General features: G+C 44.0%; 1 protein-coding gene across 1 annotated transcript in view; it reads left to right on the top strand.

Moving 5' to 3' along the window:
• Positions 1–18,481, top strand: part of BCAS3 (BCAS3 microtubule associated cell migration factor) — a 467,769-nt gene that overhangs the window by 190,763 nt on the left and 258,525 nt on the right. The window contains exon 14 of the mRNA XM_083379706.1: positions 11,072–11,205. Coding sequence (XP_083235832.1) covers positions 11,072–11,205 — 134 coding nt within the window. The remainder of the gene's footprint in view (positions 1–11,071; positions 11,206–18,481) is intronic.

Raw genomic sequence — 18,481 nt, 5'->3', positions numbered from 1 at the left:
CATTTGAACTGCCCTGACTCCTGATTTCCTTCACATTAACAGGATTGTGATTTAAGATTTAAGAAAGTGTTAAACAGACGAAGGGACAGTAATTCTTAGAAAACAGAATGAATTTTTTTCCCTTTGACAAAAATACCTTTGAAAATAATAAAATTAACTCGACAAACAGGCTGGACCTTCATGAGAATGCTGACTATTATTAAGGGAAGATAAATAATAATAATAATAATAATAATAATAATAATAATAATAATAATAATAATAATAATAATAATAATAAAGTTGGAAGGGATCTTGAAGGTCATCTAGCTCAACCCCCTGCTCAGGCAGGAAACCCTATACCACGGGTCGGCAACCCGCGGCTCCGGAGCCGCATGCGGCTCTTTGAGCCGTCTCCTGCGGCTCCCAGCTGCCCGGTGCGCGCGCACCTCTTCGAACGGGCAGTGGTGCGCGCGCACCTCTCCAAATGGAGAGTGGTACCGCCCATTTGGAGAGGTGTGCGCGCACCTCCGTGCGAATGGGCAGCGGCGCTGCTCTTTGGGAAACGGGCCGTCGCCGTCGCGCAACTGGGAACCAGTTCCATCACACATAAAAAATGGCAACTGTGTGCATCCGCGCATGCGCAAGAAAAAAACATTCTGCGCATGTGCAAAACATTTTTTGCGCATGCGCGTGCATGGACGCACACACGCGGCTCCCACTTTTTTTTATGTGTGATGGAACCGGTTCCCAGTGGCTCTTTTCCTTTTTCAGGTTGCCGACCCCTGCCCTATACCTATGGTGGCGAACCTATGGCACGCATGCCACAGGTGGCACACAGAGCCCTCTCTGTGGGCACACGCACCGTCACCCCAGTCCTAGGCCTTCAGCTGGGTTTTATAAACCCTTTTTGCTTTAGGCCTCCGCCACCATGTGCAAAAAAAGGGTTCAACCAATCAATTTCAACTTCTTGCAGGGAAAAAAAAAGATCTCATGAAGTTGGAATTGATTGATTGATCTTCTTAGTCCCACCCAGTCTGCCGTTACCACCGCAGCCACACCCACCCAATGGGCCATGCCCACCCAATGAGCCACACCCACCCAATGGGCCATGCCCACCCGGAACCCAACGATACATAAGTGGGTTTTGGGTTGCAGTGTGGGTCTCTAAAAGGTTCACCATCACTCCCCTATACCATTTCATTCAAATGGCTTTCCAGTCTTTTCTTAAAAACTTCCAGTGTTGGAGCAGTCACGGCTTCTGGTGGCAGGCTGTTCCACTGGTTAATTGTTCTAACTGTCAGGAAGTTTCTCCTTATTTATAGGTTGCTTCTCTCCTTGATGTGTTTCCATCCGTTGCTTCTTGTCCTGCCTTCAGGTGCTTTGGAGAATAGCTTGGCTCCCTCTTCTTTGGGGCAGCCCCTCAAGTATTGGAACACTGCTGTCATACCCAATTCCAGCAACCGTTCCTTATATGTTTTAGCCTCCAGTCCCCTGATCATCTCTGTTGCTCTTCTCTGCACTCTTTCTAGAGTCTCAACATCTTTTTGACATCGTGGTGACCAAAACACGGTGCAGTATTCCAAGTGTGGCCTTACCGAGGCATTGTAAAGTTGTATTAATACTTCACGTGATCCCTCTGTTAATGCAGCCTAGCACTGTGTTCGCTTTTTTGGCAGCTGCAGCACACGGCAGGCTCCTATTTAAGGGATTGTCCCCTAGGACTCCGAGATGATTGATGGATTTCACAACAACAACAACAACAACAAAAACATTATTATTATTATTACTATTATTATTACTATTACCATTATTATTACTTGGAAGGGACCTTGGAGGTCATCTAGTCCAACTCCCTGCTTAGGCAGGAAACCCTACACCATTTCAGACAAATGGCTGTCTAGTCTGTTCTTAAAAACTTGCAGCATTGGAGCATTCACAGCTTCTGGAGGCAGGCTGTTCCACTGGTTAATTGTTCTCAATGTCATAAAGTAAAAAAATAAAAAATTCTTCTAACCGTTATAAAATAAGGATAGTATGAGCCAGACTGTGAGATTGTAGCTATGCAGAGTTAATTGGAACTAAAATGTTAAAGACAGAGACAAGCAGAACAAGAATAAAAGAGAGAGAAGTTTGCTTTTTGCCTTCCTTTACTTATTACTCGCTTTTTACGTACTTTAACTGTGAGGGCCATAAATATTACAATGGCAACTGTAGAAGGAGTGGAAGAATCTAGTCAAAAGAGGGATCAACGTAGAATCAGCACAGATGGACTAAGTCCAGCCCTTCTTGAATTCCTTTGCCCCGTATCTAGTACCAAAACAGCGCTAACCATTAGCTGAGTAAATTCCTGTAAAGTAGGAATGAATAGTAATAAATTGGTTTAATGGGAACTTCATGTGTGGTCTTGGTCTTTTGCGCCTGACAGCAATAATAATAATAATAATAATAATAATAATAATAATAATAATAATGATGATGATGATGATGATGATGATGATGATGATGATGATGATGAAGCTGGCCTGGCTTGATGGGATGGGGTCGGGTTTTATTATTTTTAATGTGTTTTAAGTTATTGTAAGAGCTGTGGGCATTTTGTTTAATCTCTTTTAATTTTTGTATTTTATCTTTTAATATGTACTGCCCTGTTCACCGCCCTGAGTCCTTCGGGAGAAGGGCGGTATACAAATAAAATTAATAATAATAATGATGATGATGATGATGATGATGATGATGATGATGATGCTAAACTAATCCACTGGGCATTGTGTAAAAAATACGACTTGCCTGTGTCCGAAAAGTCGTGGGAACATAGGGTGGAAAAAGTTGTCGAGAATCTTGTGGGACTTCCGAATACAGACAGATCGCCATTTGGAACACAACACGCCAGATATCGCAGTTGTAGAGAACCGAAGCGTACAGCTGATTGATATGGCTGTACCAGGAGATGCCAGAGTCGAAGAAAAAGAACTGGGAAAAATTATGAAATACCACGACCTGGCCATCGAAACTGCGCGATTATGGATGAAACGCGTAACAGTGACACCCATCGTCATCGGGGCACTGGGAACTAGGTCCAAAAACTTTACAAAACACATCAAGAAATTGCAGCTTCCTGCAATAACTCCAGCTAAGCTAGAAAAAACTGCGCTACTCGGAACATCTTACATTTTAAGGAGATACCTGGTTGATACCTAGGATGTTGGCAGCAACCCATGTCAACCGTTAGTGCCAGTCAATTTGAGTGTTCAGTTGACTGAGTTTCATGTTTTATGAATAAAAGATTTATAATAATAGAAGGAAAGAGAAGTTCGCTACAACAATTTACAGGTAAGGACATCAGGCCAGATTTAATATTTGAGGTATAGGATGAGGATGAGGTCACATGCAGTTCTAGGATCACTGCTAAACTTTTAGATCATTGGTCCCTCAACATCACTCATAGATCACACCATTGGTAGACCCAAAGGTGCTTTTACAAGAGGCAACTGGACTTCCTTTGTTTTTCCTTGAAGACGTTTCACTTCTCATCCAAGAAGCTTTTTCATTTCTGACCGAATGGTGGGGAATGGAAGGAATTACATGCCTTTGCAGTCGTCTGACCATTAGTACTCCCTCTGAGAGAGAAAAGAAAAGAAATAATAGAATAGAATAGAATAGAATAGAATAGAATAGAAAATACGGAATGGAATGGAATAGAATATAGAATAGAATAGGAATAGGAATAGGAATAGGAATAGGATAGAACAGAACAGAATAGAATAGAATAGAATAGAATAGAATAGAATAGAATAGAATAGAATAGAATAGAATAGAAAATACGGGATGGAATGGAATAGAATATAGAATAGAATAGGAATAGGATAGAATAGAATAGAATAGAATAGAATAGAATAGAATAGAAAATACGGAATGGAATGGAATAGAATATAGAATTGAATAGGAATAGGAATAGGAATAGAATAGAATAGAATAGAATAGAATAGAATAGAATAGAATAGAATAGAATAGAATAGAATAGAATAGAATAGAATAGATTTTTTTATTTTTATTTTAATTCCATTTATATCCCGCCCTTCTCCGAAGTCTCAGGGCGGCTTACAAGCTTAGCAGTAGCCTTCATTCTATGTATATGCCTGCTTATTAGGGCTTTCACACACACCCCAAGCGGCATTATTACAAAGTCAGCTTAATTGCCCCCAACAATCTGGGTCCTCATTTTACCTACCTGGGAAGGATGGAAGGCTGAGTCAACCTTGAGCCTGGTGGGATGCGAACCTGCACTAATTGCAGGCAGCTGGTGTTACTTAAGGAGGCATTAGCCCACTGCTCCACCAAGAATAATGGAATGAAGTAGAAGAATAGAATAGAATAGAATAGAATAGAATAGAATAGAATAGAATAGAATAGAATAGAATAGAATAGAATAGAATAGAATAGAATAGAAGATTTATATTGCTTGCAGTCATCTGGTCATTAGTACTCCTCTGAGAGTCTTTTGAGGCTACCTGGAGGCTTATCTGTGCCCTCAAGGTCGCCTGAATCAGAATACAAACGGGTGGAGAACCTTTTTGGAACTGCTGAAAGGACTGTGTTGTAAAACAGGTGATGTTGATAGGTGGAGACTGAGAATCTCCATAGCCATTTACACCTTTAGTACCTCAACGTCAGCTCTTTTGAGTTAGATACTCTCTGTCAGTTTCTTCCTCATAGTAGACTTCAACGTCAACTTCAACACCCATGAATTAAATATTGGCCCACCACCTTCAGCGTTGCTACTGACCAACAGCAGCTGTCTTTCTTTGTTGTTGTTGGGTGTTTTTTTTTTTACCAATCATTTAGATTTATCAGGCTGTCCAAATTGACACTAACTCTGGATGACATCACAAATAAAAATACATAGAACAGCCTTTCCCAGTTCTAAGTTTAAGAGGCCAGGAAAACATGGAGCATAGAAAAGAAGAGTTTTAAACGTGAATTAAGGTGATATTTTGTGCTGAGACGTATTAGATCCAGCATTATTTTTTTGCAGGTCCTTTCTATTCCTTCTCTTAAAGTCCAGCTTTTTTTGCTTTTTTTTGGGGGGGGGGCAGAGCACTAATGCCTTTTTTTTCTTAGAAATCTTTCTTTCTACCTTACCCTGGAACGGATCAGAGAAAAGCAACTAAGGCCTGGAGACTAAAACATACGAAGAACATGACATGATAGTGGTGTTCTAGTATCTGAGGGGCTGCCACAAAGAAGAGGGGGTCAAATTATTCTCCAAAGCACCAGAGGGAAGGATGAGAAACAATGGATGGAAACTGATCAAGGAGAGAAGCAACCTGGAATTAAGGAGAAACTTCCTGACAGTGAGGACCATTGACCAGTGGAACAGCTGGCCTCCAGAAATCGTGGGCGCTCCATCACTGGAGGTTTTTAAGAAGAGACCGACATTCACCTGTCTGAGATGGTACTATAGGTTCTCCAGCTTGAGCAGGGGTCTGGACTAGAAGACCTCCAAGGTCCCTTCCATTCCATTCCATTCCATTCTATTCTATTCTATTCTATTCTATTCTATTCTATTCTATTCTATTCTATTCTATTCTATTCTATTCTATTCTACTCTACTCTACTCTACTCTATTCTATTCTATTCTATTCTATTCTATTCTATTCTATTCTATTCTATTCTATTCTATTCCTTATTCTATTCCTTATTCTATTCCTTATTCTATTCTATTCTATTCTATTCTATTCTATTCTATTCTATTCTATTCTATTCTATTCTATTCTATTCTATTCTATTCTATTCTATTCTATTCTATTCTATTCCTTATTCTATTCCTTATTCTATTCCTTATTCTATTCTATTCTATTCTATTCTATTCTATTCTATTCTATTCTATTCTATTCTATTCTATTCTATTCTATTCTATTCCTTATTCTATTCCTTATTCTATTCCTTATTCTATTCTATTCTATTCTATTCTATTCTATTCTATTCTATTCTATTCTATTCTATTCTATTCTATTCTCTATTCTATTCTATTCTATTCTATTCTATTCTATTCTATTCTATTCCTTATTCTATTCCTTATTCTATTCTATTCTTCTATTCTATTCTATTCTATTCTATTCTATTCTATTCTATTCTATTCTATTCTATTCTATTCTATTCTATTCTATTCTATTCTATTCTATTCTATTCTATTCTATTCTATTCTATTCTATTCCATTCCATTCCATTCCATTCCATTCCATTCCATTCCATTCCATCTCATCCCATCCCATCCCATCTCATCCCATTCCATTCCATTCCATTCCATTCCATTCCATTCTCAGACATTCCCGAATTCTTCTGGCTAGGAATTTCTCCCCTACTTTTAATCCTATGCTAGCAATGTTTTGAAGGACATTGAATGTTCTATTCCCCCACAGTGTTTTTCTTTCATTTTGCTTAAGTCAAAGCTAAGTTTGTGCCCATATGAATGCGATCTTTTTTTTTTAAAAAAATAAAAAATAAAAAAAGTGAAGAACTCGAATGTCTGCCTGGTGGGTGGCGATCCAGCATGGCAGTCCCAGAGAGGGTGCAGTTTTAAACACTTTGCCCAACTCAGCGTGAAGCACTTTGGAAATGGAAAGTGATGCCTGGACAAACTTCCTGTGGTTTACCAATGAGTAAAAAGAAGCAGCACGCCTTGGCAGATTCACCAAACCCCTTGGCAGTAATGAAGGGACATACTCCATTAACCCGGTACATTGCTGTGTGGGTACTGTGTGAGAATTATTGCAGGGCTAGCTCAATGCATAAAATCTCTGCCGTCGGCCATTTACATCATGCCTACTTTAAGTCTGCCCTTCCTCCATTGCCTGGTCCATCATGGAAAGCCTGCACTTTATAGAAGATTCTCGGGATCATTGTGAATTATTCTGTGGGTTGCAGAGGGCAGGTAATGTACATAGAACATGGAACAATAGAATTGGAAGGGACCTTGGAGGTCTTCTAGTCCAACCCTCTGCTCGAGCAGAGTACCATTTCAAACAAATGGTTGTCCAGTCTCTTCTTAAAAACCTCCAGTGATGGAGCACCCACAAGGGAAGCCGTTCCACTGATAAATTGTTCTAACTATCAGGAAATTTCTCCTTAGTTCTATCTAGGCCAGGGGTGTCAAACTCAATTTCATTGAGGGCCGCATCAGCATTGCGGTTGCCCTCAGGGAGCCGGGTGGGTATGGCCAGGGTGGGCGTGGCCTACTGGGTGGGCGTGGCTAGAGTGTGTATGACCTACTGGGTGGGCGTGGCCAGCTCTACATCGTTGGCATCAAGGGTGCCTATGGGGGCCTGGGCAGGAGTGGGGACAGATCTGAGGGTCTCTGGCGGAAGGAGGGTCTCTGGGCCAGGGCCAAGGCAGTGGGGGCCGTTCCCTCACTGTTTCCAGGATGGCTTTGCGGGCCGCATGAAACCACTTCGCGGGCCAGATCTGGCCCCCGGGCCTTGTGTTTGACATGTCTGATCTAGGCTGTTTCTTTCCTTGGTTAGTTTCCATCCCTTGTTTATTGTCCTGCCTTTTGGTGCTTTGGAATGTAGTTTGACATCCCGACCCCCCACTCACCTTTGTAGGAGCCCCTCAAATTTTGCAACCCTGCTATCATGTCACCCTTAGTCCTTCTTTTCACTAGACTGGACATACCCATTTCCTGCTCTTCTCCGCACTCTTTCCCAGAGTTTCAACATCTTTTTTTATATTGTGTTGACCAGAACTGGATGCAGCATTCCAGGTGTGGACATACTAAGGGTTTGTAAAGTGGTACTAACACTTCACGTGATCTTGATTCTATCCCTCTATTAATGCAGCCCAGCACTGTGTTGGCTTTTTTGGCTGCTGCTGCTGCACACGGCTGGCTCCTATTTAAGGGATTGTCCACTAGGACTCCGAGATCCATCTCACAGTTACTTGTATTAAGCCATGTTTCACCCAGTTTGTACCTATACAGTTTTTTCTTGCCCAAATGTAAAACCTTATTTTTTATTCATTTTGTTAGACAGGGCCCGGTGTTCAAGTACATCTCACCCCAATGCAGGGGTAGGCAATCTTGGCTCTTTTATGACTCGTGGACTTCAACTCCCAGAATTTCTGAGCCAGCCATGCTGAGGAGAAATGGAGAGGTTTCCATTCCATTCAGGAATTCTGGGAGTTGAAGGCCACAAGTCATAAAAGAGTCAAGGTTGCCTACCCCTGTCCCAATGGGACTAGCCTGCCCCACTGGCTGCATCAGAAGGGGTCTGCTGTGGACCCCATCCACAAAGGAATTCCTGCTGGCAGTGATTTGTTGTTGTTAGTTGCGAAGTCGTGTCCGACCCATCGCGACCCCATGGACAACGTTCCTCCAGGCCTTCCTGTCCTCTAACATCTTCTGGAGTCCATTTAAGCTCACGCCTCCTGCTTCAGTGACTCCATCCAGCCACCTCATTCTCTGTCATCCCCTTCTTCTCTTGCCCTCAACCTTTCCCAGCATGAGGCTCTTCTCCAGTGAGTCCTTCCTTCTTCTCATTAGGTAGCCAAAGTATTTGAGTTTCAGCTTCAGGATCTGGCCTTCTAAAGAGCAGTCAGGGTTGATCTCCTCTAGGACTGACCGGTTTGATCGCCTTGCAGTCCAAGGGACTCACAGGAGTCTTCTCCAGCACCACAGTTCAAAGGCCTCAATTCTTTGGTGCTCAGCCTTTCTTATGGTCCAACTTTCACTGCCATACATTGCAAGCTGGCAGTGATAGGAGGAGATGATTGAAGGGATCTACAAACTCTGGCCTACCCTTTAAGTTTTAGAACAAGGGTGTCCAACCTTGGCAACTTTAAGACTTGTGGACTTCAACTCCCAGAATTCCCCAGCCAGCCAGCCATGTTTTTTTCTTTATATTCCGCCTTGACTATTTCTACAAATAACTCAAGGTGGTGAACATATCCCCCCCACACCTTCCTCCTCCTATTTTCCCCACAACAACAACAACAACTCGGTGAGGTGGATTGAGCTGAGAGAGTGAGAGTGACTGGCTCAAAGTCACCCAACTGGATTGAATGACTAAGGTAGGACTAGAACTCACAGCCTCCCGATTTCTAGCCTGCTGCCTTAACCATTAGACCAAACTGGCTCTTAAAATGTTAATTGTTTTTCTATTTATCTGTTTAGTGTCTGGGAGCCTGCCACTGAGTCATTTTACGAGTGAGAGGGGTGGCATATGAAATATTAATAGACGGATTTAATTAATATCATGTGACGTGTTAGTACCATTTTATAATGTCTCGGCAAGGCCACACTTGAAATACTGCATCCAGTTTTGGTTGTGACAATGTAAACAAGATGTTGAGATTCTGGAAAGGGTGCAGAGAAGAGCCACAAAGATGATCAGGGGACTGGAGGCTAAAACATATAGAGAATGGTTGAAGAAATTGAGGATGTCTAGTTTAATGAAGAGGACAAGGGGAGCCATGATAGCAGTCTTCCAGTATCTCAGGGGCTGCCCCAAAGAAGAGGGAGTCAAGCTATTTTTCAAAGCCCCTCCAAGGCAGGAGAAGAAGCAACGGATGGAAACTCATGGAGGAGCAACCTGGAACTAAGGAGAAACTTCCTGACAGTGAGAACAATTAGCCAGTGGAACAACCTGCCTCCAGAAGCGGTGAATGCTCCAACACTGGAAGTTTTTAAGAAGAGACTGGACAGCCATTTGACTGAAACGGTATAGGGTTTCCTGACTGAGTAGGGGGTTGGACTAGATGACCTCCAAGGTCCCTTCCAACTCTGTTATTCTTTTAAATAAATAACAAGAAATCTGCAAACTTCCCTGACAGGCGCAACATTTCTCTCACTTAACTTGCCTATCACACTGGATGTTATTGAGGAAGTACTTGGATCTACTTCAAAAAAAACCTTGGCTTCCATGGCTATGGCTATTTTGACTGGAGCTTATGGGCATTGTAGTCCATCTGAAGACATCCAGCTGCCCTCGTTCAGGTAGCCCGGAGCTTATGTGCTTCAAAGCAGTTAAAATTAAAAAAAAGAGTCTTGGCTACAGCGTGGCGCTGGACAGGCCTTGGGCCAATAAATCATCTACAAAGCTTTCTGTGTTTGCAGCTTTCACATTTTATAAAAGACTAATGTGTGTGCTATTTCTTCTCTTGTACTCCCACTTCATTCCCTTCATAAAAGGAGTTAGGCCTGCAAGCTTTAAATCAGCTTTATTAGGGTGTCCCCCCCCCCCACCTCCGCATTCTCTTACTGGTGAGAATCTCATTTAACATAATGGCTCTTAACTTCTGAGTAAATATACATCATAAATGAATGTATACTTGAGCAAGTTGCAGAAGATAATAGCCATATGCACGTAGCACGATTTACCAACAAAGAATATTTCTGGGTTATTCCCTCCGTTATTATATGCTGGGGAAAGTTCTGCTACAGGTAGTCCTTGACTTATAACCGTTTGTTTAATGACCATTCGGAGTTATAAGAGCACTGAAAAGAATGACTTATGACCACTTTTCACACGTCCCGTCCCCAGGATCACGTGACCAAGCTAGGACGCTTGGCAACTGCATATATTTATGACGCTCGCATTGTCCCGGGGTCACGTGACCCCCTTTTGCCACCTCCCTGACAAGCTGATTCACTTAACAGCCGCGTTACTAACTTAACGACTGCAGCGATTCACTTCACCGCCTCGAGAAAGGTCGTAAAATGGAGCCAAACTCACAACAGCTGTCTTGCAATGTTACTGTCTTAACTAGTGCAGCGATTCACTTAGCCGTCGTGGCCAGGGAAGGTTATCCAGTGGGCCAAAACTGGCTTAACGACAGAAATTCTGGCTTCAAGCGCGGTGGTAAGTGGAGGACCACCTGTACACAAACAGTGGAATTCAAACACCTTTTGCATAGTGTATTATAAATTTTTATTTTTTATTTTTTAAAATGACCTCATGCCAATGATTTTAAAGTAGAGTTCTGATCATGTTCCTTTTTTTTCAGATGTTGGGGAGGAACATATGTTGCTGAACGCGGCGCTCGACGTTTTTCCTCTCTCACGTGTCCCCCTTTTCTCTTTTTCCCCCCCCTTCAGGCATGCTTCTGGTCACGGCAGACACCCTGGGCCACGATTTCCACATCTTTCAGGTCCTCACCCACCCGTGGTCCTCTTCTCAAAGCGCCGTCCATCACTTGTACACGTTACACCGCGGGGAGACTGAAGCCAAAGTAAGTTGCCGTAGGAAAAAGCAAAAAACGTTGGCAGTGGGAGAATCAACGTGGGTGTCCTTGAAAACTGCTGGCCTTGCAGTCAAAGGCAGAGCAAGGCCACTTAGCAAAGGGTTCATATGTTTTTGCAAAAGGCTCATCTGCGTGTGGTTTTTGAGTTTTTTTTTAAAAAATTTTTCCTTTTAAACAAGACGATAAAAGACGGCTGCGTTCAATCTTAAATCAAGGAACCAACACTTTTGCCAAATATTAACTGAGTTGGCCGGGCCCTTGAAGGACTGGAGATCAAGAGAGCCTTAACTATAACAAGGACGTGGTTGTGGGTGCGAACTGTAGGTACAAAAATTGGGGTGTGGTGGGTTTTTTTGTCAGCTTGACAGAAGCTTACCGGCGTCCTTGTAGACAGGTAGTCCTCGACTTGCATCCGTGCGTTTAGCGACCAGTTGAAGGTGAAGTGCAGTTGAAAAAAAGTGACTTGCAGCCACTCCTCATACTCAGCCCTGGTGGCGCAGTGGTTAGAATGCAACGTGGTAGGCTAACTCTGCCCACAGCCAGGATGTTCGATCCTGACTGGCTCAAGGTTGACTCAGCCTTCCATGTTTCCAAGGTCGGTAAATGAGGATCCAGATTGTCGGGGGCCATAGGCTGACTGTAAACTTCTTAGAGAGGGCAGTAAAGTACTGTGAAGCGGTATATAAGTCTAAGTTCTATTGCTATTGCTTCCTTCCTTTCTTTCTCTCCCTCCCTCCCTTTTCTCCTTCCTTCCTTCCTTCCTTCCTTCCTTCCTTCCTTCCTTCCTTCCTTCCTTCCTTCCTTCTCATGGTGGCGCAATGGTTAGAATGCAGTATTGCAGGCTGACTCTGCCCACTGCCAGGAGTTCGATCCTGGCCAGCTCAAAGTTGACTCAGCCTTCCATCCTTCCGAGGTCGGTAAAACGAGGACCCAGATTGTTGGGGGCAAATAGGCTGACTCTGTAAACCACTTAGAGAGGGCTGTAAAGCACTGTGAAGCGGTATATAAGTCTAAGTGCTCTTGCTATTATGACCGTTGCAGTGTCTCCACAGTCACATGACCAACATTTTGGTTGCTTGGCAACTGGCTTGTATTTATCTTGGTTGCAACATCCCCAAGGTCATGTGATCGCCATTTGCATCTTTCCCAGCTGGCTTCCAACAAGCAAAGTCAATGGAAGAAGCTGGATTTGCTTAACAGCCATGCGACCCACTTAACAACTGCAGTGATTCTCTTTAACAGCAAAAAAGGTTAACAACTCAATAACTGCCTTGCTTAGGAATGGGAATTCTGGTCCCAATTGTGGTTGTAAGTCGAGGATTACAAATAGCTAAGACACTTAATGGCAGACATACCTTGTACAATATAATGTTGCCGTCTGTACAAATGTTTGAAGGGAAAACGTGGAGGGGATAACACAATTGGAAGGGACTTTGGAGGTCTTCTAGTCCAACCCCTGCTCAAACAGGAGAGCCTATTTACCATTTCAGGCAAATGGCTGTCCACTCTCTTCTTGAAAACCTCCAGTGTTGGAGCATTCACCGCTTCTGGAGGCAGGCTGTTCCACTGGTTAATTGTTCTCAATGTCAGGAAATTTCTCCTTAGTTCTAGGTTGCTTCTCTCCTGGATTAGTTTCCATCCATTGCTACTTGTCCTGCCTTCAGGGGCTTTGGAGAAGAGCTTGACTCCCTCTTCTTTGGGGCAGCCCCTGAGATACTGGAAGACTGCTATCATGTCACCCCTAGTGCTGCTGTCATCCCTTATTACCGCTATCCTACATTGCAATCTGTGCAAACCCCCTGTGGGATTAAGCCAGGCTGAGAGTGTGATAATGTCATTTCTCAACATTGCACTTCAGAAGGCCCTAAGAATTTTTCCTCAGCTATAAAGCAGCTTCGCGTCTCCTTAGCCCCGTCGCTCTTTCCGTGAGCTGGAATTTAAACTCCCCTAACCTGTGGGCAGCACAATGTTTGACCAGCTGGAGGGAGGCTGATATAACTTAAAAGTTGTACAGAAGAATCTTTTGTTTCAGAATTCAGTCCTAAAATGCCCACTTGGCGGGGCTGGAAGCATTTCACGCTTTTATTATATAACATTTTTATTTCTTTTTGGGTGTGTTTATAAGCGGATGATCGAGACAGCTCTCTTTTCCCTCTGGAGTAGTGTGCAGTAAATAAAGATGTCGTACCTGAAAGTCACAAATAAAACAAGGAAATAAGAGCGACAAAAGTCAACAGGGAGAGCCCCCCTCAACAAAAAAAGAAAGAAAGAAAAAAAAGAAAGCAGAAAAAACAAAAACAGAATGATGAGAGGATTTTTAGAGCTCTGAAATGAGGTGGGAAAAAAATCCAAGGGGAAGGAAGATAATTTATATATATATATATATGGGGTCTCCCGATACCCCCATGTTACACCTCTGCTCCGTGAGCTGCATTGGCTTCCAGTTGTCTTCTGGGTGAGATTCAAGGTGCTGGTAATGACCTACAAAGCCCTACATGGCATGGGTCCGGACTACCTACGGGAGCACCTTCTGCCAATGTCAGCACCCCACCGTCCTGTGCGCTCCCACAGAGAGGGCCTCCTCAGGGTGCCACCGGTCAGAGAATGCTGACTGGTGGCCCCCAGGGGGAGGGCGTTCTCTGTGGGCGTGCCAGACCTGTGGAACCGTTTACCGGTTGAGCTCCGGATGGCCCCCGACCTTTCCTCCTTCCGACGTGATCTAAAAACCTATTTATTTGAACAAGCCGGCCTGGTCTGATGGGTTTGGGTTTTAATTACTGTTTTTAAGTAATTTATTTATTGTATTTGGGCACTATTTTTAATTTTTAATTAATTTAATTTTAATTTTTGTATTTTGGTATTTTTGGTATTTATTGCCCTGTTCACCGCCCTGAGTCCTTCGGGAGAAGGGCGGTATACAAATTAAATAATATATGGATCCTTGGTCATTCGGGTTTTTCCCCCCGCGTAGAAATGAAGGTGTAGGCGCAACGTTTCGACGGAATCCCATCCGTCATCCTCAGGCTGGTGGCTTCAGCTTCCTTCTTCTGGGAGAAGCATGTGGTAGTGGCTGTTTGTTCCTCTTTTTTAAACTGCCAGAGGAGGTGTGTTCTGTGGGTGGAGGTGTGCTCTGATTGGGTGGGGGATTAGGTGTGTTCTGATTGGGTGGGAGTGTGTTTTGAATGGTGGGTGTGTTCTGATTGGGTGGGGGTGTGTTTTGAGTGGATGGGCTGGTCTCAGCTGCCAGCCTTAGACCAGCCCATTACATATATTACATATATATGTATGTAATGTAGAACCAATATTAACCAATATGGACTTTAAAGGTTTCCGACCTGGCAGAGATGGCAAAGATTTCGGCTTACTTGAAAGATCATTCGCAAGAACGTTATATTATGGAATGGAGAAAATGGATTGAGTATATCCAGAACAAATATAGGGTTAAGAAGTTTCATGTAGCATTTGAATAAGTCTTCCTTCTTTTTCTCTTTCTTTTTTTCTTTCTTTTTTTTTCTTCTCTATATATATTTAATATTACTAAGGTTTGTACTATCCTATACAAGCTAGAGAGTGATGGATTTTAGAGTCTATGGTTGTTAGTATATGGTTGTTTATGATTGTTTTTTTTTCTACACCTTGTATTTAGCTCTGGGAAGTCGGGGGGGGGAGGGGGGGAGGGGTAGGGGGGGAGGGAGAGGGGAGGAGGAGGGGGGACTGTTAAAGATAAACTGTTTGTTAAAACTTTTCAATAAAAAAAAATGTAGAACCAATATTAAACATAGAGATTCTCTCCCTACATAGAAAGGTTGTATATTAGGTGCCCAATTTGGGTGAATCAGCATGTGAAAATACCAATGGAAGAACAAAACAAAACAACAGAGTTTGGAAGGCACCTTGGAGGTCATCTAGTCCAACCCCCTGCTCAGGCAGGAAACCCTATACCATTTCAGACAAATGGCTGCCCAGTCTCTTCTTAAAAACTTCCAGTGTTGGAGCATTCACAGCTTCTGGAGGCAGGTTGTTCCACTGGTTAATTGTTCTGACTGTCAGGAAGTTTCTCCTTAGTTCTAGGTTGCTTCTCTCCTTGATCAGTTTCCATCCGTTGCTTCTTGTCCTGCCTTCAGGTGTTTTGGGGAATAGTTATAGTTGTTAGTTTATAGTTTATTAAATTTTTATACCGCCCTTCTCCCGAAGGACTCAGGGCGGTGAACAGGGCATATAATAAAACTACAAAAGTACAAAAGTTAAAAAAGAATTAAATTATTGCCCAAAATAAAACAGTAAAAATATACAAATATTAAAACCCTAGTTAACTCCCCATCAGGCCAGGCCAGCTTGTTCGAATAAATGGGTCTTTAACCTGCGCCGGAAGGAGCGGAGATCCGGTGCCATCCGGAGCTCAACCGGCAGTTGATTCCACAGAGCTGGGGCGCCCACAGAGAAGGCCCTCCCCCTGGGGGCCACCAGCCAACATTCTCTGACTGGAGGCACCCTGAGGAGGCCCTCTCTGTGGGAACGCACGGGGCGGAGGGGAGTCGACGCCGGCAGCAGGTGATCCCCGAGGTATTCCGGACCCATGCCATGTAAGGACTTAAAAACCATCACTAAGACCTTGAACCTCACCCGGAAGACAACTGGTAACCAATGCAGCTCGCGGAGCAAAGGTGTAACATGGGAGTACCGTGAAACTCCCAAGACAACTCTCGCGGCCGCATTCTGTACCAGTTGGAGCCTCCGAGTGGTCTTCAAGGGAAGCCCCATGTAGAGAGCATTGCAATAGTCAAGACGAGAGGTCACGAGCGCATGAGTGACCGTACACAGGGCATCCCGGTCTAGATAGGGCCGCAACTGACGCACCAGGCGAACCTGAGCGAATAGCTTGACTCCCTCTTCTTTGGGGCAGCCCCTGAGATACTGGAAGACTGCTATCATGTCCCCCCTCGTCCTTCTCTTCATTAAACTAGACAGACCCAATTCTTGCAACCGATCCTTATATGTTTTAGCCTCCAGTCCCCTGATCATCTTTGTTGCTCTTCTCTGCACTCTTCCTGGAGTCCCAACATCTTTTTTACATTGTGGTGACCAAAACTGGATGCTGTATTACCAAGGCCTTGTAAAGTGGTATTAACAGAATACTTGAACTGTGGCATATTAGATCCTTTCTGTGCTTGGTTGATTTCTTGCATATGTTTCATTACCCCTCTACTTATCATCAGTTTAGAAGGGGAGGGAAATTTACTCTCTGTTTATACTCAAGTGGCTTTCCCTACTAGTGGGAGGATCTTGGTCATTCCTGGACTAGGCTGATATTTACTGCTAGCTTGTCTATCTATATAGTTGATTGGGATGCACTGACTTCTTGATAGTCGATCTAGTATTAATCTTGTTGTTAATCTTCCTATCTGGGTGTCGATTGCTGGTGAAACAGCAGGGCCAGCCACAAGAGAAAAAACCCCACTCCCTTGTAACACCGATGATGTTACTTTGCTGGGCAATGAAATGTCAGCAAGAAAACCACCAAACTCAGAGAGCACCAAGGACCTCATAGTCTTCCTCCCCTCTCTGCACCCCCCATTCTCTTCCAGCACTGATGACGTTACCTAGTTGGGTCATGAGATGTCTGCAAGAAGCCATCAAATTCAGAGAGCAGCAAGAACCCCACAGTTGTCTTCCTCCTCCTCCTCCTCCTCCTCCTCCTCCTCCTCCTCCTCCTCCTCCTCCTCCTCCTCCTCCTCCTCCTCCTCCTCCTCCTCCTCTCTGCATCCCCCAGTCTCTTTTAGCACTGATGATGTTACCTAGTTGGGTCATGAAATGTCTGCAAAGAATCCACCAAGCTCAAAAAAGCACCAAGGACCCCACAGTTGTCCTCCTCCTCCTCCTCCTCCTCCTCCTCCTCCTCCTCCTCCTCCTCCTCCTCCTCCTCCTCCTCCTCCTCCTCTCTGCATCCCCCAGTCTCTTTTAGCACTGATGATGTTACCTAGTTGGGTCATGAAATGTCTGCAAAGAATCCACCAAGCTCAAAAAAGCACCAAGGACCCCACAGTTGTCTTCCTCCTCCTCCTCTTCCTCCTCCTCTCTGCATCCCCCAGTCTCTTTTAGCACTGATGATGTTACCTAGTTGGGTCATGAAACGTCTGCAAAGAAACCACCAAGCTCAAAAAAGCACCAAGGACCCCACAGTTGTTGTTGTTGTTGTTGTTGTCGTCGTCCTCCTCCTCCTCCTCCTCCTCCTCCTCCTCCTCCTCCTCCTCCTCCTCCTTTTCCTCCTCCTCTCTGCATCCCCCAGTCTCTTCCAGCACTGATGATGTTACCTAGTTGGGTCATGAGATGTCTGCAAGAAGCCATCAAACTCAGCAGCAAGAACCCCACAGTTGTCTTCCTCCTCCTCCACCTCCTCCTCCTCCTCCTCTCTGCATCCCCCAGTCTCTTCCAGCACTGATGATGTTACCTTGTTGGGTCATGAGATGTCTGCAAGAAGCCATCAAACTCAGCAGCAAGAACCCCACAGTTGTCTTCCTCCTCCTCCACCTCCACCTCCTCCTCCTCCTCCTCCTCCTCCTCCTCCTCCTCCTCCTCCTCCTCCTCCTCCTCCTCCTCCTCCTCCTCCTCCTCTCTGCATCCCCCAGTCTCTTCTAGCACTGATGATGTTACCTAGTTGGGTCATGAAACATCTACAAGAAAACCACCCAGCTCAGAGAGCACCACGGAAGGCATTTGAAAATGCTACACTTGGGTTTGACCTCGTATATGAACAGTCACCTTACAAAAAAATAAATCTTGTTTATTGTGTTTGGCTTGGAACCGCAGCTTTCTTTTTGTTATACTGGTTGAGTCACGTGGTTAATCTTGGCCAATCAGGGACTCTTTAGTGAAGACGATAAAGTCACTTCGGGCAAAGGAAGTCAACTAAGGTTGCCCGAGAACAAGACCCAGGCAATACATGTCTGAAGGGATGATGGAAAAATAAAAAAGGGAGGGGGGGGGGAGAAGGCAGATTTAATGGACTGGTTTGACAAACATTATGGGTGGGTTTGGCTTGCTTCTAATTTATTTATATATGTGCAATTTTAAGCTGGCTCGGCCTCTAGAGCAGAAAGCAAAACTTTTTAAGCATCCAGAGACAAACAAGGGGCTGCAAAAAATGTCTTGAGCTGCTGTAAAAAAAAAGAAAGAAAGAAAAGAAAAGAAAAAAAAATAAACAGCCAAGTTGGCACCCTTGGGCACAAAGGCCTTGCCTGGTTTTTACAGCCTCTTGACATCTCGA

This window comes from Vipera ursinii (genome assembly GCF_947247035.1).
Source record: "Vipera ursinii genome assembly, chromosome: 1".
Taxonomy (NCBI): domain Eukaryota; kingdom Metazoa; phylum Chordata; class Lepidosauria; order Squamata; family Viperidae; genus Vipera; species Vipera ursinii.
Note: the sequence above shows the minus strand (reverse complement) of the source record. Positions and strands in the feature narration are given on the sequence as shown.